The sequence below is a fragment of the Oryzias latipes genome, chromosome 18, assembly GCF_053564925.1.
Source record: "Oryzias latipes strain Hd-rR chromosome 18, Olatipes_Hd-rR_3.1".
Taxonomy (NCBI): domain Eukaryota; kingdom Metazoa; phylum Chordata; class Actinopteri; order Beloniformes; family Adrianichthyidae; genus Oryzias; species Oryzias latipes.
Window position 1 is genome coordinate 16,800,657 of NC_136254.1, and position 27,976 is coordinate 16,828,632.

The 27,976-nt window shown below is 40.3% G+C and overlaps 3 protein-coding genes across 4 annotated transcripts; 1 reads left to right on the top strand and 2 right to left on the bottom strand.

Moving 5' to 3' along the window:
- Positions 1 to 567: 567 nt before the first annotated feature.
- gba2 (glucosidase, beta (bile acid) 2) lies at positions 568 to 12,946 on the bottom strand. Its single transcript, XM_004079847.5, has 18 exons — positions 12,637 to 12,946; positions 11,881 to 12,430; positions 9,357 to 9,448; positions 9,031 to 9,146; positions 7,579 to 7,797; positions 7,232 to 7,471; positions 7,051 to 7,153; positions 5,918 to 6,071; positions 4,981 to 5,106; positions 4,677 to 4,861; positions 4,445 to 4,549; positions 4,254 to 4,361; positions 3,960 to 4,111; positions 3,727 to 3,833; positions 3,348 to 3,490; positions 1,778 to 1,893; positions 1,412 to 1,603; positions 568 to 1,227 (listed from the first exon to the last, which is right to left on the bottom strand). Exons 2-18 carry the CDS (start codon positions 12,072 to 12,074, stop codon positions 1,003 to 1,005), a joined length of 2,577 nt encoding a protein of 858 aa, XP_004079895.1. The 5' UTR covers positions 12,075 to 12,430; positions 12,637 to 12,946; the 3' UTR covers positions 568 to 1,002.
- Positions 12,947 to 13,193: 247 nt separating this feature from the next.
- Positions 13,194 to 21,535, top strand: rgp1 (GP1 homolog, RAB6A GEF complex partner 1). 2 transcript variants are annotated; one of them, XM_020711708.3, is made up of 9 exons: positions 13,194 to 13,345; positions 13,739 to 13,854; positions 14,396 to 14,529; positions 15,450 to 15,533; positions 17,591 to 17,740; positions 18,501 to 18,647; positions 20,017 to 20,144; positions 20,225 to 20,402; positions 20,864 to 21,535. In XM_020711708.3, exons 2-9 carry the CDS (start codon positions 13,739 to 13,741, stop codon positions 21,085 to 21,087), a joined length of 1,161 nt encoding a protein of 386 aa, XP_020567367.1. In that variant the 5' UTR covers positions 13,194 to 13,345; the 3' UTR covers positions 21,088 to 21,535. The 2 variants fall into 2 exon arrangements, with proteins under 2 accessions (XP_020567367.1, XP_011485884.1); XM_011487582.3 differs by lacking the exon at positions 13,194 to 13,345 and adding an exon at positions 13,414 to 13,572.
- A 50-nt stretch (positions 21,536 to 21,585) lies between these two features.
- On the bottom strand, positions 21,586 to 22,790 carry msmp1 (microseminoprotein, prostate associated 1). The gene is made up of 3 exons (XM_004079921.5): positions 22,535 to 22,790; positions 22,354 to 22,462; positions 21,586 to 22,012 (listed from the first exon to the last, which is right to left on the bottom strand). Exons 1-3 carry the CDS (start codon positions 22,641 to 22,643, stop codon positions 21,739 to 21,741), a joined length of 492 nt encoding a protein of 163 aa, XP_004079969.2. The 5' UTR covers positions 22,644 to 22,790; the 3' UTR covers positions 21,586 to 21,738.
- Positions 22,791 to 27,976: the final 5,186 nt, after the last annotated feature.

The window sequence follows — 27,976 nt, forward strand, 5'->3', positions numbered from 1 at the left end:
AAATCAGTACGTAAAAAATGTGTATGTGTTGAAAAGTTCAACTGTTAGTCTGCATAGTCTGAATTGATTAAAGCACCTATTTAGAAACTTCAATGGAAAAAATTAACTACTACACTTTTTAAGGAAGCGCGATGCTAACTTGTTGGTGCTTAAGAGTCTACCAATGATAATTCATAACTTTATAAACATTTGTAATTTTCAAGTAACATGTGAAAAATGAAACTATTGAAGTCCAACTTAACTTTACGCCAGACATGGACGTTCTCTTATCGCTTTCTGGCCTTTTTCAATGTCAGCTCCCAGATGCATGTGCAGGTAGCTATGAATGCTCCTCACTGATTGGTTAATTAATTCTTGACTGACTATTCATTAACACTGTAACATGTAACACAAACTCTTTTAAAAAGCCAGAAGTAACACTGCATCTGAAAGTGAAACACCTCAATGTAAGAGTAATTCATCATTTAACTCAAAATAATCACAATCCTCTAACAAAAAATTACAAGAAATAGCTCAGTAGTTGGTGTCCCAGTGACTAATATGTATGAAACAATACAACAAACATGCTTTATTATCCTTTACATAATTTATTCACTTTAATCATCAGAAATATTTTATATTATTTATGTAAAGGTTTGCATGCAACAAGGTACAAAATTCTTCCAACACATTATTGATTATTTAAGCAACTTGAAAATAAAAGAAGAAATATATAATATATCAACATGTTGCAGGTATGGTAATGCAATTGGCAAAACAATACAATGGAAGCCAATACTTGGTCTTCTAGCCTTTCATTCATGCAGTGTTTTTTCTGAATGCCTGGCTTGACAGCCAACAGTGCAAATGGATGTGCAGTCTTCTCAAAAAGTGTCCTTAAAAAATGACACATACAAACACCATGGTTCTAGATAACCAGTCAAAACAAGGAGTTGCAGTGTCCAGATGAGAGGAGGTGGCTGCAAGAGAGGTTCATCTGTGCTACATCAGAATAATCCGATTTCATGTTCCAACCTCATCCGAATCTCCAGTTGTTGGGGCCTGATCCTTTTGTGTCATGTTTAGAGCAAGCTGCATGGCCCAGATACTAAGAGGCCTCATGTAAGCCAGAGAACGGTAGATGTTCTTCTCACAATAGGCTTCAGGAGTCTGGAAGGCCATACCCAGCCTCTCCCATACTGTCCGGTAGCAACCCTCAGCTGTGTGCATCCCCTCCTCTCGCATGCCCTAAATGAGAAAAACAAAAAATAGCTACAATTTAATTACAATTTTCCTTATAATCAAGTGGCTAGAACACTTCACTGAAGGCATCTGTCCAAATAACCAAGGTTGAGCTTTCAGTAGGAAGTCTATGCAGAGAGCAAATAAATAAAAGAAATCCTCTGATGAAGATTTCGTCTCTCTTACTGACCTCATGGATCATAGTCGCTGCCAGCCCGTACACAACACCGATCCAAACCTCATCAGACTGGACACTGGAGCGGTCAGGCACTCCTTCAGGGCGCATGCCATTGACTGCACCCATTTGGCCCCCAGCAAAAGCCATCACATTCAAGTCAAAGATGGATTTCAGTGTACTCTGAATCTTTTCTTTGGGAAAAGCCTGTGTGGACAAGCAAGGTCAACGTTTACTCTTAAACACATCTGAACAAGTTGTAGATAAATTCTGATGAGTTTTTAATGTCTATAGGATTCCCTCATCTTTTTACATAGACCTTAAAAGGCAATCATGTTTGTTTATAGGTGGAAAAGATTGTATCTTTTATGTTTAACTTGCCTGATAGTCTTCTTCCCCACAGGCTGATGCTTTAAGGAACCAATGACCTGCACACTGGTCTGACATGACACTGTTGGAATGATATCTCCCACTGCTGTCATAGTTGTAGTACTTGCCTAAAGATGGCATGAAAAGACAAACAAGGAAGTCAGTTCTAGTCTTTCAGCTGCAAAGCTTGACCAAAAGAAAATGGAAATACTGAAATTCTGCCTGGCTACCTGTGGTTCTGGTTATCGAAGCATTCACATTGTTTTAGTAAACTTAAAAAATGCTAGTAAATGTCTTTCCTGTAATTTTGGGGTGGAATATTTCATCGTGACAGTGAAATGCTGAGTAAAGTCTTTTCAGCACATCTCAGTGATTTTCAAAGAGGTTAAGTCATGGGCTCTGTCGTGACCAACTGAAGTGTGGAAATGATCCCTAATCTCTCCTGAACCGTTATTTTATAATTACATGCTGTGAATCCCGGCATTGTCACACTGAGAAAAAAAAAAGTATTTTTTTTTGGAGGTTGCATGATCAGTGAATGATGAATGACTGGCAATCTAGCGGCTGGGTAGCTCGGTTGGTAAGGTGGGAAGCTACCACGCAGGAAACCAGGGTCCGATTCCCGGAGGGGAATGAGCAATGGTACTGGGGGCAATTATCATATCAATGGCGAGCAGTTAACATCACCCAGTGAGGGTCCTTAGGCAAGGCCCTTAACGCTACTGCCTCCCGAGCGCGGTTTCGGCTGCAGCTCACCGCTCCCCAAGGGGATGGGTCAAATGCGGAGAAAGAATTTCCCTTCATGGGATAAAATACAGTGTATAAAAAAAAAAAAAAAAAAAAAAAAACACTCTGGAGCAGCATCAGGCAGGTTCATCAAACCACAAAGATTATGTTTGAATTTCCTCACAACTCCCTAACTACTAAGAGACTACATAGTGCCCTGGATTTTACAGCAATTCAGACACATGCTCACTACTTTTTTTTCAAACGGGAAAACACAACAACATTTTTCTGAAGTAAAAACCTATAAATATGAACATTTTACAGAGACTATTTATGAATCCAGTGTTCTGATGATGAAAACTTCAATAATTTATAAACCAATAAATGTAATTAAATTGTTTTCAAATTGTTCAAACTCAATGCATTGTGGTCTATATTCCCTAATCTAGTGAGCATCGATGCACACTGGTTTTCGCAGAGACTTCTGGGAAATTTCTGGAGCACTTGATTTTGGGATTGTAGATTTGAACTCCCTGAAAAAATGGCAAAAGCCCTATTTACCTTTTGAGATACGTTTTAGCACAATCTAAAATAACCCACATACACCTAAACTGCAACCTAATAAGCACCAATTCAAATATAAAAGCCAAATAAAGATCATTTTTTATTTAAGGTTTTGACTTAAAAGATCAAACCTGCCTGTTTAAGTAATAGCTATGAGCTTAATTAGTCCATTTTCAATGCCTGAACATCTTTATTGGCGACTAATTATGTGACTTATTATTTAAAATTGGACTCAGGACAGTGAAGCTGGTCTTTATTGAACCCAGTTTGGAGAGTGCTTGTCAGACCGTACCGTTCCACAGGAGCTTGTCAAAAGCAGCACTGCCTCTGTCCAGAATGTCTTTGTAATGTTGATACGTCCTCTCAGTGTCCACCAGTCTGGCCATTTTACACATCACACACAGGGACGCCAACCACAGCCCACCACAATATGCACTGAGGAGTTAAAAAAACAATAACTTTTTTTTAATGGGGAAATCATTTTAAACAAAGACTATCGCTCACTTAAATGTATGCTAAAGGGGTTTCAAAAAATAATTTGAATTAATGTGAATGTAGCATCATAGTCCAATAAAGAAACATATTTACTGTAGCCATAAACTCTCAGTTCACATAAGACAAAAAGAAAAAAAAGGTGAATACTGGTCCATTTTAAGTCAGATGTGCCTCACCTTGGCCCAGTAACCGTCCAGCCATCATATGTCTGATCAGCGTATCCTGAATTCTCAATCAGGCCGTCTCCATCCAAGTCAAACTTGATCTCTGACTCCATCACAGCCTAAAAGATCAACCACCGCTTAATCTGAAGCATCTATGCCACTCAGTGAAACATTATTTAGCTGCAGCAGGTTGTAGCTGTTTTCAGGGGCTACTGTGAAGGAATGAACAGGTTTGTCTGGCATACCTGGCAGATGGGCCACATGTCCTTCAGGTACTGGTTGTCCTGGGTGATATGAAAGTCCCTGTAGACCTGCAGCACAAACTTCAGGTTCAGGTCCTTCCAGCCTGCAGTGTCGTGGATCAGATAGGCATTAAGCCTGTGCCACGGCTCATCATCTGAGGAGTGTCAGGCAGATCGTTCTCAGACCTCATCAAAAAACAACTGTATCAATCTAACAAAAGGTTAAAGGTTATTTATTTAAACAAATGGTGTTAAAACATTTCAATTTCATTTCTCTCACAGACCGCCACCTCCTACCTGGGTCTCCGATGTCATGCGGCACCACGTTTTTGGTCTTGACGGGAGAGTACCTCCCGCTCATCAGATGGAGCCTCTCTGTCAGGTCCTGCTGAACAACACTGCCAGCTGAGGAGAGATCCAGATGGTAAAACACGGGCCTGGCTCTTTAATAAACACACAGGGTTTCATAAAACTAGAGTTTGACTCACCAATATCATATTGCACACTCAAGGCAAGTTTGGGCCACAGCATAATAAGTGCAAAGGAGGCGTAAAAATGTACATCATATGTGTTGTACATTCTATACTCTTGACCTAAAAATAACACAGTAAAAATATTATAAAGACTTCTTTTTTTCCAGACAGATTTTTTTTTTTGCAAAAACGTTAACCTGAGCCGTGACACCATATTACATTTGACTGCTCCCTTTGTGCGGCTTACCTTCAAGGTAAGCGAAGCGTCCATACTCCTTGATGACATCAGGCTGGGCCGGCAGACCCCCATCCTCACTGCGCACGCCGCCACTAACATCAGCATCTTCTGCTAGCTCAGTCCACACCGTCCCTCCATCCGCCACAAAGTACAACTCGTTAAACAGAGCCGACTTATACCAGGAGGGCAGAGAACTGAGGGATGGAAAGGAAAAACACAAGCCTGACATTCAAGATGAAAAACCTTTTTCCATGTGTGTACACTAATATTCACTTTTCATTGAATTTATGTAGATTCAGAGACTAAGAAGTACCTGTCCTGCAGTATAGGACTCTGCCACTCCTCGATTCTTCTCTCCCATTCTTTGTAGTGTGTCAGAGCGTAATGACTGAGGGAGGGGGAGGCTTCCCCTTTGCTTCCAAAGTAACGAGTATATCTCCTGCAAATAGACATGGCAAGAAGTTGATCTGGTGATAAAAGTACTATGCCAACTTTTTATTCCTTTAATTTCTATGGTTTGCTCACTTATAATACATTTTGCTTATCAGCCATCATGTTTGTTTCCCTGTCTTTTCTACCTCATTAAAACTTTAGGGTCAAGCTTCTCCTTGACTCAGTAATGAGCATTTGCAGGCCAAACCACACGGTGGGTGTGTGTCAGCAGTGAGGTAATCTGAGAACCTCAGAATCAAAATGACAAAAAACGATCACGCCAATATTAAAAGCACTAAAAAGGGAGAAATACTTCCAGTCAACATAACTGGGAGTGCATGTTAACTCTAAAATGCATTTTAGAAATGCTGCAATAAAAAAAGAACTCAACTTAAACAAAACCAAAAAAAGTCAAAAAGTTCTGGGGTTTTTTAAAAAAGGAACTACACATGTGATCTTTAACTTAATGCTTATTTATATGGTACTGTGGTACAGTACTTGATAGGCCTGCACAATAAATCACTATCGCAATATAAATCTGTGCAATATGCATATTGAAAAATATGGTGAAAATTGCAATAAATGGTTACTTTAAATGTGCTAAAACAATCCTATGGCAGCTTGAAGTATTTAACGAATCAAATAAATCCATTTATTAATTTGACTAATCAGATGGAGCCTTTTTATGTTAGATGTTTGCCTCCTCTGTAGATAAGGGTCATTTGGAGTGTAATTTTTAAACTGTTGCAATGAAATGGAAATTATGCATTTTGTTTTTTTTTTCCGCAAGTTTTCCTTATATCGTGCAGCCCTAGTACCTGACATGTTTCCTCTCCCTTGACCCAAAGGTGATTAGGGGCATGTCCCAAGCCAGGCAGAACTCCACATCGTTATGGCCATGAGCTGGCACAGAACACCCCACTGCGAGTGCAGCCGCTACCTTCTCTCCTTTCTGGGTTGGTGGGCTGGATCCTAAGAGGAACAGAACCGTTACGTTCAAAGTTATGTGGAGAGAACAAAATGATGTAACTGAGGCATCTGATGAGGACGTGCCAGAGCTCAGACTGTTCAACATTGATACACTGCTAAAACTGAATCGTAAGAAAGTCAAAAGACACTTGTTACTAGAAAAAATGACTTTTCTTGTCATTTTTAATCTTGGAAGACCAATAATCTTATTAATAAAGTTTTTCTAATAGCAAAATAATTTTGGTTTAAGAAAATATGCCTCAGTGACCAGAATTTTTTTAGTAGAAGAATTCTTGGTAAGACAATTTTAATTTCCCCTCTGGCAGAATTTTTGCTTATTTAAAGATTTTTTTTTTCAAGGATTTTTGACTCATTTCTAAGAGGCCTTTTTTTTAGCAGTGCAGGGTTAGCTGATAACATGTTTAATTGTAGTATAAGGATCAAATTGTTTATTAAAAAAGAAGGTAGAATTTTGTTACACCTCTAAGAACATTGTCCAAAAAAGAAGCTCGAATCTTACAAGCAAGCTCTCAATCTTCTTTTTTTTCAGCTTTTCCCTTCAGGGAATCAGCATCCTCCATCTAACCCTGTCTTCTGCATCCTCTACTCTAACAACAGCTGCCTTCATGTCTTTGTTGGTCTTCCTCTAGACATCTTGCCTGGCAGCTCTAGACTCCTTCTACCAATATATTCACTGGCTCTCCTCTGGACATTTCTGAACCATCTTAGTACTGAAGGAAATAAAAGAAAAAGATTCTGGCCTTTCTGAAAATCCTCAACTCTTTGCAAAACTTCAAAAACACAACAACACCGACCAAGAATTTTTAAAGATTTGAGCAGAGTTGTAGTGAATTAATTTAAATGTTTGAACCATGTTTCTAAAATAACTAGGTAAAAAATCTCTGGGACTGAGTTCTCACACTCTTATGTGTTTGTTGATCTACATTAAATGATGGTCAGGTCCACGCCACGTTTCTCTGACCTGAAGGAGAGTCGAGACGCCCGTCGGTCATCAAGTCGCTCCACAGGCCGCTGCAGGTCCCACTGGGACTGAACGCCGTCTGGTGACTGACCTTTCTGTCGGGCTGGTAAAACTACATATTAAAACACATTTCCTGCAAACGGCACGTTTTTTTCCACAGAAAATGTGACAAAAACCCAACCTGCTCTCTAGCTGAGATGCATAGGGTGTAAGGGTTCACTGCTGTGCAGTGATGGAGTAACACCCCCGACAGTGCTTTGCCCTCCTTCTCTAGGTGAAAAGGTTCATTCCAGTGTCCACCGCTGCTGTCGTCCTTGTGTCCCGACCCGTTCACCATTGTAAACATAATAGAGACTTCAAGAGCGTAGTCATTCTTGTTCTCTATGTCCCATACGAATACAGCCACGGGGAGACTGGAGTCCTGCAGTGATGAAGATGAGACAAGATAACAAACATCTAAATGTATCCCATAAAAGAAACTTGTATGGAGCTGAAAAGGCATGGTGTCATTTTGGAATGATCCGTTACCTTGTAATCGTGAGGAATGACTGGAGAAATCTGCCTGCAGGTGAGGGTGACGTTCTGTCCGGGCAGGTGGTACACAGTCCAGGCGCGAGGATACAAAGCGTGATAGAAAGCGTACTCCCCACAGTAACCCCAGTTCCAGCCTTGTAACGTGGATGGGTGCTCCACAGACAGCACCTGCTGGTAAACAGTTTGTCCTCCCCGCCGCAAACACACGGTAAACTTCAGGAAGACAATAACAACAAAAGATTAATTTTACTACTAAATTTCCACTTTTCTCTCTGTGTGAAGGTGTTTGCAGAAGTGTTCCTACCCATGATGCAAGTCATGATGAGACTACAGAGTGGAATATTAAGCGGTGAATCAACTAGCACTCAAATTCCCTAATTATGTTTTTTTTTAGCTAAAACTGAGGATATAACTTACTAATAATTAAGGTAAAGTTCAAATGTGAATTTTGGCAATTGCGAATCTTTTTACCAACAATAGATTTCAAACAGCTGTTGTGGGAATGGCCTATTGCTCAGATTTTCTGATGGTCATTCAGTATTGTTCGTGTAACTCCTAACTTCAGAAAAACGTTCACGGCTGGTACTAGCTGCTGATTCTACTATCTGGCACTCGTGGCATTCATTCAGCACAGATATCAGTCTTAACTCTAACGGTGACCTCAAGGTCTTAGCAACTATCAGTTATTATTCAAAGTTGTCCGTCCTTGCCAGGGACTTTCAAATCTTTTGTAGGAGAGCAAAATAAACTGACAGACTTACTCTGCCTGGGGCTACTACGACAACTTTAAATACGCTAGTGTTCAGCTTACTCTTTTGTGTGGTCCCATAAACTAACATTTGCATAAAATACTGGCAGGATTGGTGAGCCTCTAGTTTAATAAAGCCTTTCCACGTGTACAGCACTATAGATGTCATAAGACCAGAAACAACACCAATTAGGTGACCAGGACTATGCAGTTTGATACAAAAACTAACCAAGTTCATTTAAAATACACACTGCTGCATCCATCCATCCATTCGTCCATCTTCAGAACCCGTTGTATCCCTTTTGGGGTCATGGGGATGCCAAAGTCTATCCCAGCTACTGTTGGGATAGATGGCTAGTCGGTCGCAAGGTCATACAATCACAAACACACACACTCTCATTCACACATAAGGACATAAATTGGTCTAAAATGCAGATTTTTGGGTCTAAGGAAGGACACCAGATGGCCCGGAGAAATCCATGCATACACTGGGTAAACATGCAAACTCCACATAGAAAAGACCTAGCCAGGGTTCAAACCTGTGAAGTGAAAGCGCTAACCACTTCACCGCTGTGCAGCCCACACTGCTGCCTTTGCTGCCTTTACTTTCGTAAAAGAGCCATTTAACATGATAATTCATAAGGTTTGGTATGAGTTTCCTGTTTCTGCTGGTATTTATTAACTAGGGTTCCACTCACCTGGTCGGCTATTACAGTTTTGTAGTGGTACATTCCAGGGTTCAGCTGCCATCTGCAGAACTCCCCCCTCCAGCCCCTTGTGATGGTTCCTCCTCCAATCCCACCCAGTGGAGCACCTGCGAGTGTAGCATCAATGCAGACAGGATTAAACTGATAATCCAAAACCTTGCCAGCCAGGCTCATGCTAGGCTGTCCACTACCCAGGCCATGTTTTAGAGATTAGACAGAATTAGCATTAGCAAAAGAAATACAAGTTTCCACTCTGAATCTGAAAATAAAATGACACAACTTCAAATCATATTAAAAAAATAATCTCATTTACATACCGTAGATTTGGCGCAAGGGCAGGGCATGAAACATGTCAATGAAAGGAGCCTTTTTTTCTACTTGGGTCTTCTTGTACCACCATCTTAAATACCTGGACACACAAAAGGGGCATTGATCACCTCCCACCTCGTGTAAAACATTCCCTGAAAAAGCAGCACGCAAGAAGTTTGTTTGTGTTTTTTTGGGGGAATACAGATTAGGTTTCTTAGAGCAATTCATTTATGTATCGCAGCTTCTCTGTTAAAAACAGTTTCCCAAGCTTTTAGCCCTCTGAAAAAATAAATGTTAGAGCAGACCCAGAAGAGGAGAGAAAAGAGGAGGCCACTGTACGACTGGATAAAGAAGACACTTGTAGCGACTGCGGCAGGTCGATTTCATGCAAGCCTGTTGGAGGGACATGTGTGCTGCACATTTGTGTGCTGCACATTTGTGCTCAGCAGCAGTGCTCTCCCACACCGGGGTTGCAGACTGAAATATTAATTAGGCAACGTTAGGTTTCAAACATCTCCCAGGTCCTGAGGCAAGAGGCAGAGTATTTCATTCACCACCAGAGTGAATAATCTGTTTGTGTCCTGAACTCTGAGCTAAATGTTCTGCTAATTTGTAAAAACTAAAGAAGAAAAAAACAGGACAAAGCTGCTGTTTTGTTCACTATAGTTCAGCATAAAGCTCTAAAGTTAATTTCCCTGCACTAAAGTTAACCCATGATGTACCGTATTTTAAATCATATGAATCGTGCAGTAAAAACTTAGTGTTTTATTGCCAGTGTGAGACCTTTAAAGGCCCACATCACCTGCAATTTAGATTCTAAACTAACTGTGGCATCTGTAGTGTCATGTTTGTGCCGATTTTTACCTTTTGATCAATTCTAAATGGAGTCAAAACCTCTCACACAAAAAGGGACTAAGTTAAATTGTACCTGCGACCTTTCCCTGAGCATTTATTTTATTGCACTTTTATAAGTTATATTGCAGTTATATTGCGAGTAAACTGCACCGTAACAACCTTTATCTTGTTTGCAGTACTGAACTGAAGCAGGGCAGGGATGAGGTTTCAGCGACCATCAGCTCTGTTTTGAAGCAGAGCAGCTTTATTGTGCATAACAGGGAAGCAGTCAAACCTATGCCGAACAATGGCTTCACTTCAAAGTTCAGGATATTCCACGGCTCCATTCACAGAGACACAAACGGGATCAGTTAACGTGTGTGTTTTTGAAAACGTGGCAGGTTGACCTAATGTTGGGATCATAATGTTCTGCAGCTCAGTTGGAATGAAAACAATAGTCCCAACACCAATCCAGATCTGACAACACAAGCAGATAATGATATGAATCCAGTTTTTATCTGCAGCAAAACCTTTTTCTATTTTTTTTATGTACATCTAAAAAGGAGACATATTTTCCCAAACTGGAACCCTTTGAATCCCTGCAATAAGGAACAACGTTGCTATGGTGAAAAAGCTGACACACCCCATAAGCATTCATTTTCTTACAGAAGGGGATGTGCAGGCAACAGGGATCACAAGATTTTCATAGAAATAGCTACCAATAAACAAAAATGTCCATCAAAAATAAAAATACTAAATGCCCTTTAGCAGAATTTAGAAGTAACCCTTTATAGAATATAACAGTTACTTGTATATTTTTTTATAAACTTTATTAATATTCTGCAAAAGAAGTTAGATATATTTGTCCTGTAGGTGTTTTTTTCCCCCAAATTCTTAAGATGGGTTAACTTTTGCAGACACTTTCATGAATATCAAACTGTTGACAACAAAATGTTGTTTACTTTAAGGAGAAACTTTTCCAAATTAAAGTTCTGATGTTGTTATGCCACATGATATAAAACATATTAGATGCCAACATTGTTAACCATATGAACAGAAGAAGTTCTCTCTGTGAGGGTATAAAAACTGCAGTCTTCTGAAAGAGATGAACAGCATTTCTGAAACACATGAAACTTCTAGAGTTTCCGTTCTTTAAGATTAGAGGATATGCCTCCTGGATTATTAAACACCAATTATCTGAGGTTTTTTGGTTTTTTCATTTCATTCATTTTCTATTCCGTTTTTCCCTTTCAGGGTCAGGGGGCTGCTGGAGCCTATCCCGGCCACTTTTTGTTTTTATTGTCTGTAATTGATCATCTGAAAATTCAACTGTAATATATATGACAAAAGGCTGAGCCCTGCAGAGCCCTGGACATGACATTTTGGTAGAAAAAAGGTTCATAATCCAAAAGCAACTTGAAAACTCTGAATATGGGACTGTTAATGATCAACCTAAGTTGGTTCTGTAATGCTGGAGGTGTGCAGTCACACCAAGCTGCACTTTGGACCTGCAGCAGGAGAAAATCTCCTGCAGGAGGACAGAAGCTGGCATTTCCTTTGGAGAAGGTTAAAAAAACATGTCAGTGCTTCATCCGTAACTGAAAATGGAACCTTGATGGAAGATGGAATGGAAAATAAAACGTATTTAATAGAAGACCTAATGCTTATTCGGCAGAACCCTAAGAGAGAATGACTCACCTAATTCCAAGGCCAATGTGCTCCCACAGGTTGGACAAGGAGACATCCTTCGCCTGGAAGGGCTTCCTCTTCTCCTTAAACACGTGCGCCAGACAGATGCGCCATCCCTCCTTAGGAACCCCGAACCCCGCTTCCTTGGAGACATATGCGCTCATGAGGTCCGCCGTGGATTTCTCACCCCACTCTGAAGTCATGGTGGCGCGGTCCAAGTTCAAACCAAGAGGAAAGTACTTTAAACACGTGCGATTACAGAAGAATGTGGCCGCCACCTTCAGTAAACAGGAGCTGTTCTCTGCCTCTGCATTGGAGTTTTTCAATTAAGAGGAACCAGTTTTCAAAGGACAGTCTCTTATGCTTGCGCAATGACTGACTGACTGACTGCTCATTGGCTTAGGGCGGAGATTGTGGTTTTATTTTTCTTGTGACAGGAGTAGTCTCCGGATGTGGCTGTCCAGCTATCGGGATGGATGGATGCCTGGCTGGGTGGATGGATGAGGGGGGAGGGAGGGCCAGAGAGCAACAGGAAACGGGTCCAGTTCAAGATCAAAACCTACATTGGAACGACAAAATAATAATAATTACCCCGTTGTTACGTGGCGTACTCGAACGGATAAGCAGACACATTCCCTACCAGTTAGCTGAAAGATGCAAACACGCTGGATTTTTACCTCACTTGCACATGAACGGAACCTTACGTTACCGTTTGCATCATTTCTAGCCATTTCGACAAGGAAAATTCATTTTCCAAAAACGTACCTGTAAGGCAAAGCCATACCGCTGCCTGCAGCCCAAATGCCGACTTTTGACAGGACCCCGTAGCCTGTGCTAGCACCAGCACGGTGCTCTAAAACCGTTCTAGTTTACACAGGAGTCATTTTTAACCCGTCTACTGACTCTCAGAAACACATTTGTTTATTTTTTCTTAGACGATCACATTCTTGTATAAGCACGATAACCTGTCGTTTTCAATCAAATTTGATATCAAACTATTTATTTCAAATTCTAAAACCTTTCTGACTTGTGGTGGATAACCCAATAACTAAAGTAAGCGATACCTGACAGACTAAAATCTGGGTAAATCCCACCAAAGGCGCGTCTAACAGATTGTACCATTTTTAAGTAAAAGGGGAAATGTTGTGTTCTATTTAAAACGTTTTTTTTTTCTAAGCTGTAAATTTATTGATCTCAATGGGTGTGTTTTTCCTTTATATAGTTGCAGTGTTTTATAAAAATATTTTGACCAAAAATTATTTTTGAATCAACCAACATTTTAAGTACTTTGTGGATGTTTCTCCCCTCTGGTTTCGAAGGCAAACATTCACCTTCGTCGCGGTTTTTGCTGATCAACAACAACTATTCATGTGATCCTTTTTGTATTTAGCTATTATATAACAAACACCAAATAAATTATTTAGATCATGCTTACAATTCACCCCCCCCCCCCGAATATAATCTGTTTCGTAAGGTGCGTTAAAAACTCTTGAATGTCTCTGTGATTTCTTTTTTTTATTCACCGTGGGTCTTTTTGGTCGTCCTACAATGCAGAACATTTTTGTTTACTGTCTGGAGGAGCCGTCTACAGAGAAGCTATGCGCAGTTTCTTGAAAAACAATCGAAACTAGTATTTTGTTTTTATCGATAAGTAAATGTATAATATATTCTGAGTAACGTCTTTCAAAGTTTCGCTTTAGGGTAAGGTTTGTGCTCAACTTGGTGTTAAACTAGTTCTTAAGAGAAAATAAAAGAAACAGAATGTTACAAATGGCGGGGAAAACACCCACTGGTGGTTTAGAACTCTGTAACAAATGCATGCTATAGTCTTTAAGTAGGTTAAATTTTGCTGTCTTTGACGCCACAGATGATCGAGGTGGTAGCTTCAATGGCCCGAGGCCCCGTTTTCCTGGCTGGGGAGCTGATGGAGTGCCTCATAACGTTCACTAACCCGATGTCTCACCTTTCCACCTCTGCGAGCAGGTAGGACCTTAAGTTCCTCCGAGAACACACTCACACCTTTTCAAAAAAAATAAACTCATAGAAGATCACGTTAGGCTCTTTCTGAGCTTGATTAGAGCTCACGGAGGTGTGCCAGACCGAATCAGAACAGCTATTTAATATGGCTTATAGTTGTTGTTGTTACTATTGTCGTTGTTGTTTCTACCAAGCAGCCTTAAAACTAATCAAACCTTTTACATATTTAAAACAATATGCCATTTATTTATTTTATTTCCTTCCTTTTCTTATAGTCTTTCCCAAAGCAATTATAATTTTCATATAATTATTGCACATTCCTGAGTGTAATTATAGTATTCTCCTCATATCATGAAGGCTGCTCTGCTTACATGAGCAGACTAAAACATACATTAATGATGAACATGTTCATCTAATTTTGTTACCCAATATCGAATCAAGTTTGGAGTATTATAATGTTTTTTGAATTTGTCATACAAAAAACCTCAAATCAGCCTCTCGGTAGATCACCTAGCCTCTGCGTAACTCACTTTTTTCTGCGTTACAGCGAGATGCTGGCATGGGCCAGTGCCCAGATTCACTGTCAGTTTCACACCAGTGAGCACAGAGTGGCCCTGCCGACCCGGGGCAACAAACAGGACGTCCAGGCTGAAAGCGACACAGTGTTGATTCCAAGCAGAGGTGAGCAGGATACCAGAGAACCAAAGAACACCAACTCAGTGGCCTTGACGTAGAATGTCTGCCCCAGGATTGGAAGGTTTTGAGATGAAATCCACAGTCCAGTCACAGCAGGAAGGGGATCCGATGCCTTCCTGCTAGACACTCAGCTTTAAGGGGTTGGATTGGGGGTTAAACCACCAAATGGTTGCCGAGCGTGGCTGTGTCTGCAGTTCACTGCAGACACACTCCTAGTGTGACAACTAATGGGACTTTAATTTGAAAGGGCCTATACCATGCTATTTTTAAGCCTTTTATAGTAAACAATGTGCATGTATATGATAATATATTACCTTTGGCACTCAACAGAACACATTTTTTACTAAACATTAGTTCCTTTCCTGAGCTCTTTTCCAAGCCAGAAGTAAGTCGACTCGACATCTGAGGCACCGCCTTTCGCTTCTTGTGGGTGCCGCCCATTTCATGACGTCAAAGTTGAGTCAGCCTCTGCAGCGTGTCTGCGTCTTGCCCACGAGAACCATCAATATCTGAACTTTTGCAAAGATGGATGTGCATATTGTGCATATAAAAGGAAAGTTTTTTTGCCGATCACCTCTAGTTCCACAGAGAAAGTGGGTGTTTGTGTTAATACTCCGAATTGCGTGAATGGATCAAAATCCTGCTTTGGGGTGTCTTTTCCTGAGGAATGAACATTATTCACTTAAAAGCTAAAAAAGAAAACAAAACAAAAAAGATTTTGCCTGGTATCAGCCCTTTAAGAGAAATGACTAAAAGTGGAGAAAAGCTTCTACTAAAAAGTTTTCCCTGAACGTAAATACCTATTTTCTTTCAGTAACACTCTTCCAAATAGGATTTTTAGGATTCAGTCTTTGCCTCAGTGCTTTCACTGTGAACTTCTTCACATTGTTGTTTTTCCTCTACAGGAGAACGAGGACAGTGTGTGCTGGACACCCCCCCCAAGATATTATTTTGTGATCTGCGATTAGACCCCGGAGAAAGAAAAACGTGTACGTTTCTTAATATTTATGTAAACATTTTATTAACCCACAACTGAACAGCAGATTCACACATTCCTACTAATTTAATTACTAGCTGGAAGCTGAGGTTTGATACTAGCCCTAATGCCAAAGGAAATGCAGCATATGTTGCATTTTTCCTACCTATCTTAAATGTAACCGGTCTTTAAAGGACAATGCATTTACAGTAAACTGAAGACATTTGGTTTTCTTTAAGATTGCAAGAAGTTCAGTTAGGTCTTTAAGCAACTTATAGAAGATGCAAACATCTTATATGCATTGCTTAAAGGAAGGGCAAATAATACTATTGGGTTTTTATCAAAGGGACTTGATCTCTTTTGAGGAATATGCTAAAATTAGAGTCAATTGAGACTCATTTTGTAAGCGGTAAAGTACATAAGTTGCAGTGCAAATGCTGTAAAAAATTTTCTACTCATCATAGTTTGAAAGGCCAAGATAATGTTTGGCTATAAATAGATTTTCTTTTAAATTACTTGATTTGATCAATACGTACAAATACTATATTATTTCATCAATCCAACAAAATGTGTTGCTTTTTTTCTTTACTAAAACCTTTTTCTGAGTTAGTTCTTAATTCAATTCAATTCAATTCAATTTTATTTGTATAGCCCAAAATCACAACAACAGTCGTCTCGATGGGCTTCGAAGTAAAACATGAAATCAGAAGGATCACGAATACAAAGAGTTCAATAGAAAAATACTAAAATGAACTAACAAACTGACTAAGCTATACTGGCATCCCTGCCCTTAGACCCCCCTTCGCGGTAAGGAAAAACTCCCAAAAAAACCGGATTCCGGAAAAAACGAAGAAACCTCAGGGGTGCCCACATGAAGGAGGGATCCTCCCCCAGGACGGACAGGCGATTTACCAGAAATCTTAGAGAAGAATTAACTTATCTAAATCTACAATTACATATATAAAAGTCCAGCAGACGAGCTTCATCCAGCCGTGGTTGTGGGGACAGTCAAAGGCGCGAGTCGAGCCGGAGACAGGAACCACAGCCAGGTGTAGGAGCAGGAGCAGAGACGAGGTACTCGGTCAGGTACAGAGCAGAGACGAGCCAGAGATGAGCCAGAGGCAGGATCCACAGCCAGGTGTAGGAGCAGGAGCAAAGGCGAGGTAAACGATCAGGAACTGGAGCACGGATGAGCCAACTGGAGTCTGGAAGCACTCCCACTCCCCAGGAGAGGAGAGGAAAAGAGGGACAATACATGAATCGCACTGCACCCAACAGAGGCATGGAGAACTAAATGATAAATGATGATGAAGAATAGAGGAGAGGAAGGGTAGAAGTAAAAAAGGAAAGAGGACAGAACCCCAGTGCACCATAGTTACCCCAGCTTCAACTTCTAGCAGCCTTTTAAAAGAAATAGTTATTAATAAGTTTAATTTAAACAAACTAACATTAAGTTAAATAATCTCTGAATACTAGCTAGTCTGACAATAAGCCTGTCCAAAGAGGAATGTTTTCAGTCTAGCTTTGAATGTAGAAACTGAGTCGGCCTCTCTTACATGAGCTGGGAGTTTATTCCATAAGACAGGGGCTTGGTGGCTAAACGCTCTACCTCCAACCGTACTTTTACTAATTCTAGGAACCACATGCAGTCCTGCATTTTGCGATGCAAAATGCAGGACGTGGTCGTTTCTGATTTAGTAAATATAAGTTCCACCTTTGTTCAGTGAAAATCACTAGTTATGAGTAAACGGTTTTTTCTAACCAAAGAAAATTTGTTATTTTGGTGAAAATTAGAAAAATAAATCCATTATAAATTGTGTCGTGTTAAATTGTAGATTGAATCAAATTGTGAATTGTATCAACATTTTTTTTGAATTTTTAAGTGATACCAAATCTTAGGAGGCAACGCTGCTCCTTTACCTACAGAATTAATTAGTAACTGCTGTCAATAAGGCCGAGTGCAGAGCCGACATGCAGTGAGAGTCAAAAGAATGACATGCCGTATGAATAATACATCATTCCTACTGTCCATCCATCACATTCAGACTGTTTGACATCACTGTTCCACAGATTCATATAGTGAAGTCGTTCCTGTTGATGGACCGCCCAGTTTCCGTGGTCAAGCAGTGAAGTACGTCTACAAACTGACTATCGGCTGTCAGAGGGTCAACTCTCCCATCAAGCTGCTCCGAGTTCCTTTCCGAGTTCTGGTTCTGCAGGGTGAGATGACTTTTGCCTACTTTGCATTTCAGGCCACAGCTTACTCCCTGGAGTTTCAACTTCTCTCTCGCTGTTTTTTTAAAATTCTTTTCAGTCATCACTTCTGTTTTCAGTGTAATTTTCATCTGTCTTCATCCAGCTGTTCACATGCAAAAGTAAAACAGTTTCACTGTGATAAAGAGCAACACCAGAAAACCTTTTAAAGCTTAAGTTCAAAAAGGTTATTTCTACCTAAAATTGGCTTCATGAAGGAAACTCTGATGACGATAGTTTTTTTTGGGGTGTTTATAACTAGTTTTTTTGGCTTTTTCTCATGATGGAAGGCATAAAAAAACATAAAATATTATTGAGTGTTTCCTTATTGAATTTTTTTTAAATCAGGAAGAGACAAATAAAAATACAGTTTGAATAGACCTTATTTGAGACATAGAGAATACCGGGGACAAGCTCCATGCTCCGCTCTTCAATGGGGAGGGGAGGGGTTGCTTTGCACCAAAGCTTCCCCCGACAGCTCAGAGATGAATTTCTTATGAACTTCTGCCGCTCTGCAGAAACTATGTCCTAGAAAAACAAGAATTATTTTTCTTTTTCCTAAAAATGGCCTTAATATATTTTAAAAAAAAATGTCAATGGGAACGCTTTAACAAGAGATCAAAAGATGATTGGAAAGGACTTAACAGGTTACAGCTTTCTTTTTAGATTGCTTTTCTAGTCAATATTTCTCATGTTGACATTTCCTTTTTTATTCTTTTTCTTCAAGGCATGCCAGAGCCTCCATTTCTTCAGGATGAGGCGGTTTCTCCCTCCAACCCCTTCCTGGAGGAAGAGGAAGTGAGCCGCAGGGATGCCCAGCCTTTGGAGAGAGCACTGGACATGCTGATGGTCACCACGTCCAGACGCTCCCCCCGTGAGTGCAGTCACTTTCTATTCTTTGTTTTTTTTTGTACTCCTTGTCTAAATGCTGATGAATTCTATGTTAATGTGAATGATGCTTATTTTTCGGTTAACCTAAAATCAAATACTTTTGTGTGGCGGGTCTGGGTCTCCATTGAGACGATCGGTGGTTGCCCCTGCTGGTCGGCTGCCTCGGTCCCGTCGAGGCCTGACCAGAGTTCTCCCAGGGGCAGAGCTTGGGGGCGGCGACTTGGGCTTGCTCCGGGGAACGGCGCTTTCTTGGCTCTTCTCTCTTTGTGTGGGGCCTGGGGGGTCTACACTTCTGAGGATAGGACCCCTGGGCTGAGGAGACCTGGGACCAATGCTGGGGGGGTTGTTTCACTGACCGGGGACCAGTTCACCAGCTGTTGCACCGTAGACATTTAGGGCCCTTAGTGGGGAGGGGTTTTGGACATCACTGTGAGTAATCAGGAGATGTCGTCTCAGTGCCCTACCCGCCAATTTTAACTACCCCCTTTAATACACACTCTTTACCCCTCAAAAATATGCACTTGAACACACACACACATACATTACACAAGGGAGGTGAGATCTCTGATCATCTGTCCCCTACACCAACCCCGCGGGGGGTACCAGGCTCTCTGCATGGGTACCCCGATGTGTGCTGGCTTCCTGGGCCCGGCGGCCCCCTCTCCACGCAGGGAGAGGGATCCCTGAGTTCTCTGGCAAGACCAAGAGCCAGGGATCACAAATAATTTGCGTGACTGAATGAAATTTTTCACATGTGTCAGTCTGAAGGCATAAGTATGCGTGTGTGAACAAGAGTTGTATTATGTCCGTGTTCACTTGTTTGTATGTGAACATTATTGGAGCCAAAAGGTATGTTGGTGTGAGGACAAGCCCCGCCCCTTTTAGATTTGTCATTCATCTAAACCTGACCGTAATGACAGCAGCTTGTTGCTTTATGATGCTTTATGATTTTACACCCCCTCCTTCTATAATCACCCTCCTACCCCCCCCCCCCCCCCTCTCTAACAGCCCTCTCTCTTCTTCCTTTTCTTTTCTGAGCGGTCCAAAAAAAAACTATTGCAAATATAATCAATATAAATAAAGTTTAGTATAAAATACAAAAGGGGTTTATTCAAATATACACCTAGTGTGTGTGTCAAACGTTTTATAACCCCTTTTGTAACAGTAAAATATGTCCAACACAAGAAAGAGGCCTTCAGCTCTCATCTGTCTGCTCAGCTGTTGGACAGGACAAGTTAAAAAAAAAGAAAAAGAGAGAGAGATGAATGTGCTGGTCACATAATGTGACATATGCTGTTTTTTTGTTCTTTTGTTCAAAGAAAAAAAAGTCAAAACTTTTGTTTTGTTTACAGACATGTTTAATATCACCAACACGCGTGGAAAAGTGGCAAAGTTTTGCATCTTCAAGATGGTTTACAGACTCGGGGAAGAAATCATCGGCACATTCAACTTCTCAGAGGGAGACATCCCATGTTTGCAGGTGTGTTTTCTGTTCATTCATCACACCGTGATATTGTGTTTTTTTTATATAAAACATGTTTTTTTTGGTGTGTTTACTAGTATTCAGTGAGCCTTCAGAGTGAGGAGGAGATCCAGGAGCAGTACCAGCGCCGGCCCGGACAAGCCGTCAGCGTGACCGGTCATGGACGACACCTGGAGTCCTGCCTCCACACAGCTTCCAGCCATTTTTCCCTCCCCATCCCGCTAAACGTCACGCCCGGCTTCAGCACAGACGTCGGTCAGTTGTTTGTTTTCAGATCTGTCAAACAATGAAAAATCAAAGGTCAGTGTTGAGCGGAGTACACGCTGTCGCAGGACCACACAATCCCTCATACGTGCACAGTACACCTAGGAGCACCAGTTAACCATGTTAGGCGTGTTTTTGGAATGTGGAAGGAAGTGCCCAGAAACCCACACATGCACGAGGAGAACATGCAAACTGTGATTCGAACCCGGGATTTCTCACTGTGAGACAAGAGCGCTGACCACTGCACCATCATGCAGCCCTGTTTCCTATTTTATGCCTAAAAGAAGTAGAATTTAGAGCTAAAACTTTGGTAAATCCTCCAATGAATTTTTAAAGTAAATTCTAGACAATATGTATAAATCCAGCGTTGCTTTTTAAAGTTAGATGCACTAATAAGGCATTTCTGGATCACTTGTCAGCTGAACCTGAACCCTCACCTTTCTTTTGTTAAGTGGCTCTGAGGTGGCGCCTGCATTTTGAATTCGTCACGGCCCGGGATCCCATGGAACCGCCCACCGTCTTGCAGAACCAGGCAGAGGTCACCATCTGGGCCGGGGCGGAGCACGTGGATGTGGACACCTTCAGCTGGAATCTGCCGATCAAAGTTCTGCCCACAAACCCAGCTCTTGCCTCCTACGTGTCTCAGTTCACAGGGACCAATAGCATTAATATTTGAGCGCTGTGCTCTGAAGGGTGAGGTCGATCACTCAGTGAGAACAAAGTGTGTTTGTAAATGTGTGTGTGTGAGAGAGATTTTATTTTTTCTTTTATGGATGAGAAATATCAGCACAAAAGTGCAAATTCCCAAAACAAAGACATGATTCCAGGTTAAATATAAAGCTAATGGCTAATATTTGCAACCTACTGTATGATTTAACAGTCTTTATTTTTCCATATGCATTTTGAGGTGCATTTAAATATTTTGGGGGGGAACTTTGAAAATCTTTCCTCTTGGGAAAACGCAAGTCTTTATCTCCTGAGTATTTATTTCTTTTTTCTTTGGACACTAACTGTTCCTCCTGTTTCTTTCTTTGTAACTGCTTTGCTTTCAGTTTTTACAAAGGCCGTGTTGTCATGGAACAACTGCTGGTGTAAATAATAAAAAAAGTCAATGTTAAAAGTCACAATTTTTGTCGATTTTTATTCAGAACCGTGAATTTTTTTGGGTGTTTACATGTGTTACAGCAGAGAACAGGTCAGAATAAACAGAAAAACACAATATTTAGACATGTTATTCACAAAAAGATATAAGTGGAGTAATAATTGTTTTTACTATAAAAATGTAATAAAACAATTATTCCTTAGAGAATCACAGATTTTCAGAGGATTAGGTATCTGCAGATTGGCTGCTGTTGGTTGCTGTGGTGAGAAGCAGCTCTGCAGGCAAAGTGGTTGGAGTTCTTGGAGTTTTGTTGATGTCCGGGCTTCTCCAGACCTCAAGCTGTTGCTGCAGATGAAGTGATCCATGGCTTGGGTCATGGTTTGCTTCGCCTGGGGAGCATGGCAGGCGAGGGTCAGCAGTTTGGACCAGAAACACCTTGCAGCTCACCGGCTCAATTTGCACCTTACACCATGCGGGGAAATCTACTGGACGGTGCAACCTGTACAGAGACAGAAGGTGCTTTTAAACCTGGAATTAGCCACAACCCCTTAACCTCTATTGATACAAATATGCTTTAAACCACTTCTGCTCCAAATGTACTTTAATTTAGCATCTACTTGAAAGTAAAAACATAAGTGTTTTTTTTTCACAACTGGAAAGAAATTAAGGCGTTAAGGGGATTTTATTACTTGCAGAGAATTGACACCTGTAGAAAAATCATTCGTCTTTTTTGTGGGTAAGCTCTTTTTCATTTTTTGTGAGAAGGCAAATAAATTAATCTGAAGCTTCCTGAAAATTTAATATCTGGGCTCAACTCGCTCAAACAGTTATTGTACTCACATTTCACAGCAGCCGACGCCGACAGGATGAAGGCAGGTGCACTGCATGCAAGAGTTGTCCATCCAGGACTCCCCCAGCAAGAAGTGCTTCCCTTCAAACTCACATTGAGCTGAAAGATCAAAAGGAGAACTTTAACTAGAAGGGGTTTTAAAACTACTGATATCAAAGTGTAGGATCTCACCTCTGGAGTTAAAGTAGCATTCCGTAGGCGCTGCAGAGCCTCCACAGACACTCAGAAGAAAGCATGCAGCTGCAAGCATCCATTTAGCAGTGGGGAGCTCCATCTTCATCAGGTTTGGTCAGCTTCTTCTTCCTCTTCTCCGTTTGCTCCCTTTATTTATACATCCTGAGGGGTTACTTCAGGGGTGTGACTGGTCCTGTCATTTGCCCCACAACCGTGGCTGTGGAGGGTGTCACCAGCATCCGTCAGGAACCACAAGGAGGAGGGCTTGATCGACTAAAGAGAAGGTAAACAGAAAGGAATGTTGGATCTTTGGCACCGTCCTGCAGAGCATCACCTCGCTCCGTTTCAGCAGCCATAAACCTCTGAGCTGATAGAAACAATGACACATTCATGTGGGGAATAAGAGATGGGTCAGCTGGAGGACAGAAGAAGCCGTCCAAGGAAAGAAGAATGAGAAAAAAGTGATGAGATGGACAAGAGCGCAGGCAGAACAAATGCTTTGATCACAGAGGTGCATGACTTTTAACCAGGTCTGTAGCATAGATTCAAGAACCCAGTTTTAAGTAACCATGACCCAAATGAAAACCTTTTGTGTTCATTTCGTATTCCCAACCCTTACAGTACATAAAGGCTTGTCTTTTAAAGAGTAATCACTTTATTGGAAAATAGTTGGAACAAAACCTAACAACAAAAAATACAGTTCATTACCATGTAATAGTCAGAATAATCTTGAGTTTCTATCCTCATTAATCCAGGAAGCATATCCCAAAATAACAGTGACAGATAAGATTTAGTGTTCTGTCATTTTTCATAACATCAAAATAACAAGAAAGGAAGTAGACAAATATACAAAACGTAGACAAAAACAAACAAAAATGCCTGGATAAAAAAAAAAAACTGCTGAGAAAAGTACACTAAAACTAGGTTACTATTGTCATTTTTACCACATAAGCCAAAAATGTTGTATCAGCTAATTGTGTAAAAAGTATCTCACATAAAAGAAATTTTCATTTTAAAGTAGAAACGTACACTAAAACATAAAACAAGAGGTATTTATAAACAGATCAAAATCAAAATGCACATAAAACTATTTTCAACTTTAGGGATATGTATCCCTGCTAAACAACTGAATTGGCTTGATTTCATTAAAAAAAAAAAAAATTTGTCTGAGTTTACACATCAGCATATTTCATTAGAGAATTAATGAACAGTTTTAATCTAAATTAATTTCATTTTGTTTTAAAAAACACTTTTCTTAACCAGGGATTAACTGAACCAAGGTGGACCTTTTTCATAAAATTATGAATTCTTTCAGTAAATACTAACAGAAACATGTTTTTTTTTTGTTTTTTGTTTTTTTGTCTGAAGAAAGTGAAACAACAAGAAACTGTTTTTGAAAAGAATCCGTTCACAGATTGGACAAATCAAAGTACTGCATTTTTAAGTTAAGACGAATCATTTGATTAATTGATTAGTTTAAAAGGAAATTATAGCAAAAACTAGTTTGATCAAACTTAAAACAGATTATAAATCAGCTTTTAGAACTGTTGTAAACATCTGTATAAATGTAAAACTTTGTTGTAAACGTTTTTAAGATAATCCTTTATTTGTTCCGCTATGGGGAAATTCCAATAAATTCCCATTTTTATCAGAAAACATGACAAGGCAAAAGAGTCATTGGGTCTGACATTATAATGCTGTAAAAAATGAGCTCATCTTGTTCCACTTGTTTACAATGTGCAGTCAGAGACAGAGATCATAGGAAAAATCCTCTTCAGCCTGTCACAGGAGGCCCTGGAGCCTCATAACACGCTGTTTCACATATCTTCTCTGTTACCTCCACACAAGAGTCAGAGTGTTGATCAGTCAATGTTGCTCCTTCTTTCACACAAAATGTACAACTATGTTTAATCTTGTCTCATCTGTTGCCTTCAACTTAATAACACAGTGGATAAAAAGTATGTCAGTCACTGATTCTGCAACTTAAAGAGATTCGGTGGATCTATTATGTTTATCATTTAAATAAATTTATAATAAAAGAACGTTTGATCTGGATCATAGCTGCACCTCAACTGTGAGAGACAGGATAGACAGAAGAGACTCTAGGAAATTGCATTTTGATATTCCTAAATAATTTATTTGTTTTATGGTGAAGAAAATAAGTATTTAGCTCCTACAAACAAACAAGAATTCTGTCCTTCACACATCTGTTATTTCTTCTTTAAGAAGTTCTTCTATCCTCAAGTGGTTACCTGGATTAACTGACAGTCAGACTGTAATCTCTCCTCCATGACCAAGACCAAAGAGCTGGAAAAAGACACCAGGGACAAGATTGTAGACCCGAACAAGACTGGAAAGAGCCAATCCACAATAAGCAAGGAGCTTGGGTAACCCTTGTGCTACCCTAGGAACTTTATTGTTGGGAGTTGGGTCATCTAGACCCACAAGACAGTGATCTTCACTGGTGTCCATGGATTACACAAAAATCCTCTTCACCTTTATCCACCTTTGTCATGGTAGGGAGAACACGTCAATGGAAGGGTGGGGTCATCTAAGACAGCACAAGGGTTAGAAGAGATCAGTGATGGGAAATGGACCAAAATAACAGCTACAGTTTGTTCAAACCCAACGAAGACCTAGAGGGAATATTTAAACTCTGTCATTGACAACCAGGGTTAACTTTACAAATAAATTAGATTTTTTGTTCATTATTTTCTGCACCAAGATACAAATAGATTCTTTAAAAATATGTTTTGCATTTTGTCTCTCACAAATGTGTTTTAATGTCATGAGCTTCTAAAAAGCGGACAACCATATCCAGTGTTTGATCATTGGGTGGTCAACTGGGAGGAATTTTTCCAATCAGAGGAGGATTTCACCACCACGCCTTTTAACTTCACGGACGTGAACTTCATTGGAGACAAGTGGATTTTAACGGCAACGTTTTACGAGATTCTCATTTTTGCATCATTTTTGGAAACATTAATCGGAAAATCTTTTGTGTTGAGCTCAACCAGAAAAAAACATGTTGTGCTCATCATGCTCATTTTGAAATGTTAGCAACTCTGTTTGTACATAATACTGTTAAACATTGCAAATTTGTGATGAATGTCAAAACAAACATTGTAATAGAAACACTTTTATCATTTTTTAGGTTTTTAAGATTTTTTTGTATATTTTATTGTTTACCAAAACACATTCAATGCTGATAGCAAATGAATGTTTCTCTTGTGAACTGACTGTGGGTCTTTTTCTCCTTAATGCAAAAGACTTTTCTCATTCGGACTGGAAGTCGTCTTGTTTTGAAAGCATGAACATTTGTTTTTATAATACTATGTAATACAGTACATTAATGCAAAATAGATGTACACTTTTTGAAAAGATACAGAAAGTACAATATACATGTTAATAAAGTCTGATGAGAGCCAAATTGTGTTTGCAGTTTTTTTTTTTATTATTCCCAATATTTTTCATGTGACATGTAAGCAAAACTTCACTTCTATGTCCTAGTTATTGTTATACCATAAAATAAAACCTCTTAGCAAAAATAAATCTATATTATGTACTACAGGTACACGTAGTCTACAATAAAAGTGAGACAGTACACATGAACTTTACTTTTTACATACTATCTACATATTTTAAACTTGAAATATTTAAATTTAATCTGAAGAAGTATTCGGTTAGTATACTTCCCACACTACACGTGCATGGTTACTTGTATTACTTACTCTCAAGTTGATAAAATAAATTTTAAGTGTACTATTTTTTGCTAAGAGACATTTTCTACGTAAATTTAGCCTTGAAATTGGGGGTGGGATTTTATTTGTTTCCTCCTACTCCCTCTCAAGTAATTGATCAAACTCTGTTTGACAAACTTAATATTTAATGGATCCTCCAGTTATTGATCTAAATTGTTCCTATGAATGTGATTGTGTGCCCCTGCAACAGACTAGTGATCTGTTCAGAGTGTACTCCGCATTTGCCCAAGAACTGGGTTGGCTCCATTGACTGTGTACGAGAACTGGATTTAGTGACTTCTCCCCCGTCAAGTTCTAAACAGGAAGTACCCGCTGGTTCCATCCCAAGATCCCTTAGACTTCTATTGAGAAATAGACAGCTATAACTTAGTTATTGTGTTGTTTACCCTTTGGCTTATCCCGTTAGGGATCCCCACAGCGAATCAGCTTTGACTGATTCTGACAGGTGATTTGGCAGAGAGCTTTAATGCCAGATTCCTTTCTGTCACAACCCTGTATTTTCAAGGCGCAGGGAGGCAGCAGCGTGAAGGATCTTGCCTTAGGACCCAAATAGAAATTTTCTTTTAGAATAGAAATAGAAATATCTTTATTTGTCATTGTACATGTACAACGAAATTACAGTGCAATTTTTCCGGTGGAATAAAAAGTCAAGTAAGAATAAAAAAAAACTAAAAACTGCGAAATAAGACAATATAAGAAAGATGTGTTAAAAAAATATACAACAAAATATAAAAAGGAGGTTACACCTTCTCCGGTTATTGCACGCTTCCCTAATAAATTAACTTTATCAGCATTTAAGGCCACAATGGCTCTCGGATAGAAGCTGTTTTTTAATCTGTTTGTCCTTGTTTTAATTGTTCTGTATCTTCTGCCTGAAGGCAGCAGTTCAAACTGGGAATGTCCGGGGTGTGATGGATCCAGCAGAATGTTTTGAGCCTTTTTTAGGCAGCGGGAACTGTACAGTTCCTCCAGGGATGGGAGAGGAACCTCCTGGGCTCTCGTGGTGACTCTCTGGCTCTCTGGAGAGCTTTCCTAGCCGCAGCTGTGCAACTGGCAAACCAGGCACAGACACAGTACGTTAAAATGCTCTCTATTGAGCAGCGGTAGAAGGACACCAGCAGTTTCTCACTCAGTTTGTTTTTCTTTAAAAGCCTGAGAAAATACAGTCTCTGCTGGGCCTTCTTCACCAGAGCAGTGGTGTTGGCGCTCCAGGTCAGGTCCTGCTCAATGCTGATGCCCAGGAGCTTGAAAGCAGCCACCCTCTCCACACAATCCCCACCAATAGACAGTGGCTGAATGTCTGTTTTTTTCCTCCTGTAGTCCACCACCAGTTCCTTGGTCTTTGTTGTGTTGAGGATTAGATTGTTTTTTTCACACCAGACACAGAGCCGCTCCACCTCGTCCCGGTAAGCAGACTCATCATTCCCAGAGAGAAGCCCCACTACTGTGGTGTCGTCTGCGAACTTAATGATGGTATTGCTGGGGTGAGTGGAGGTGCAGTCTTGTGTGTAGAGGGTGTAGAGCAGGGGGCTCAGCACACAGCCCTGTGGGGAGCCGGTACTGAGGGTGAGAGCTGTCGACATGTGGGACCCTACTCTAACCCTCTGGGGGCGGGCTGTCAAGAAGTCCAAAATCTAGAGGCATGTGGAGGTGGGGAGTCCGAGGGCCTCCAGCTTGG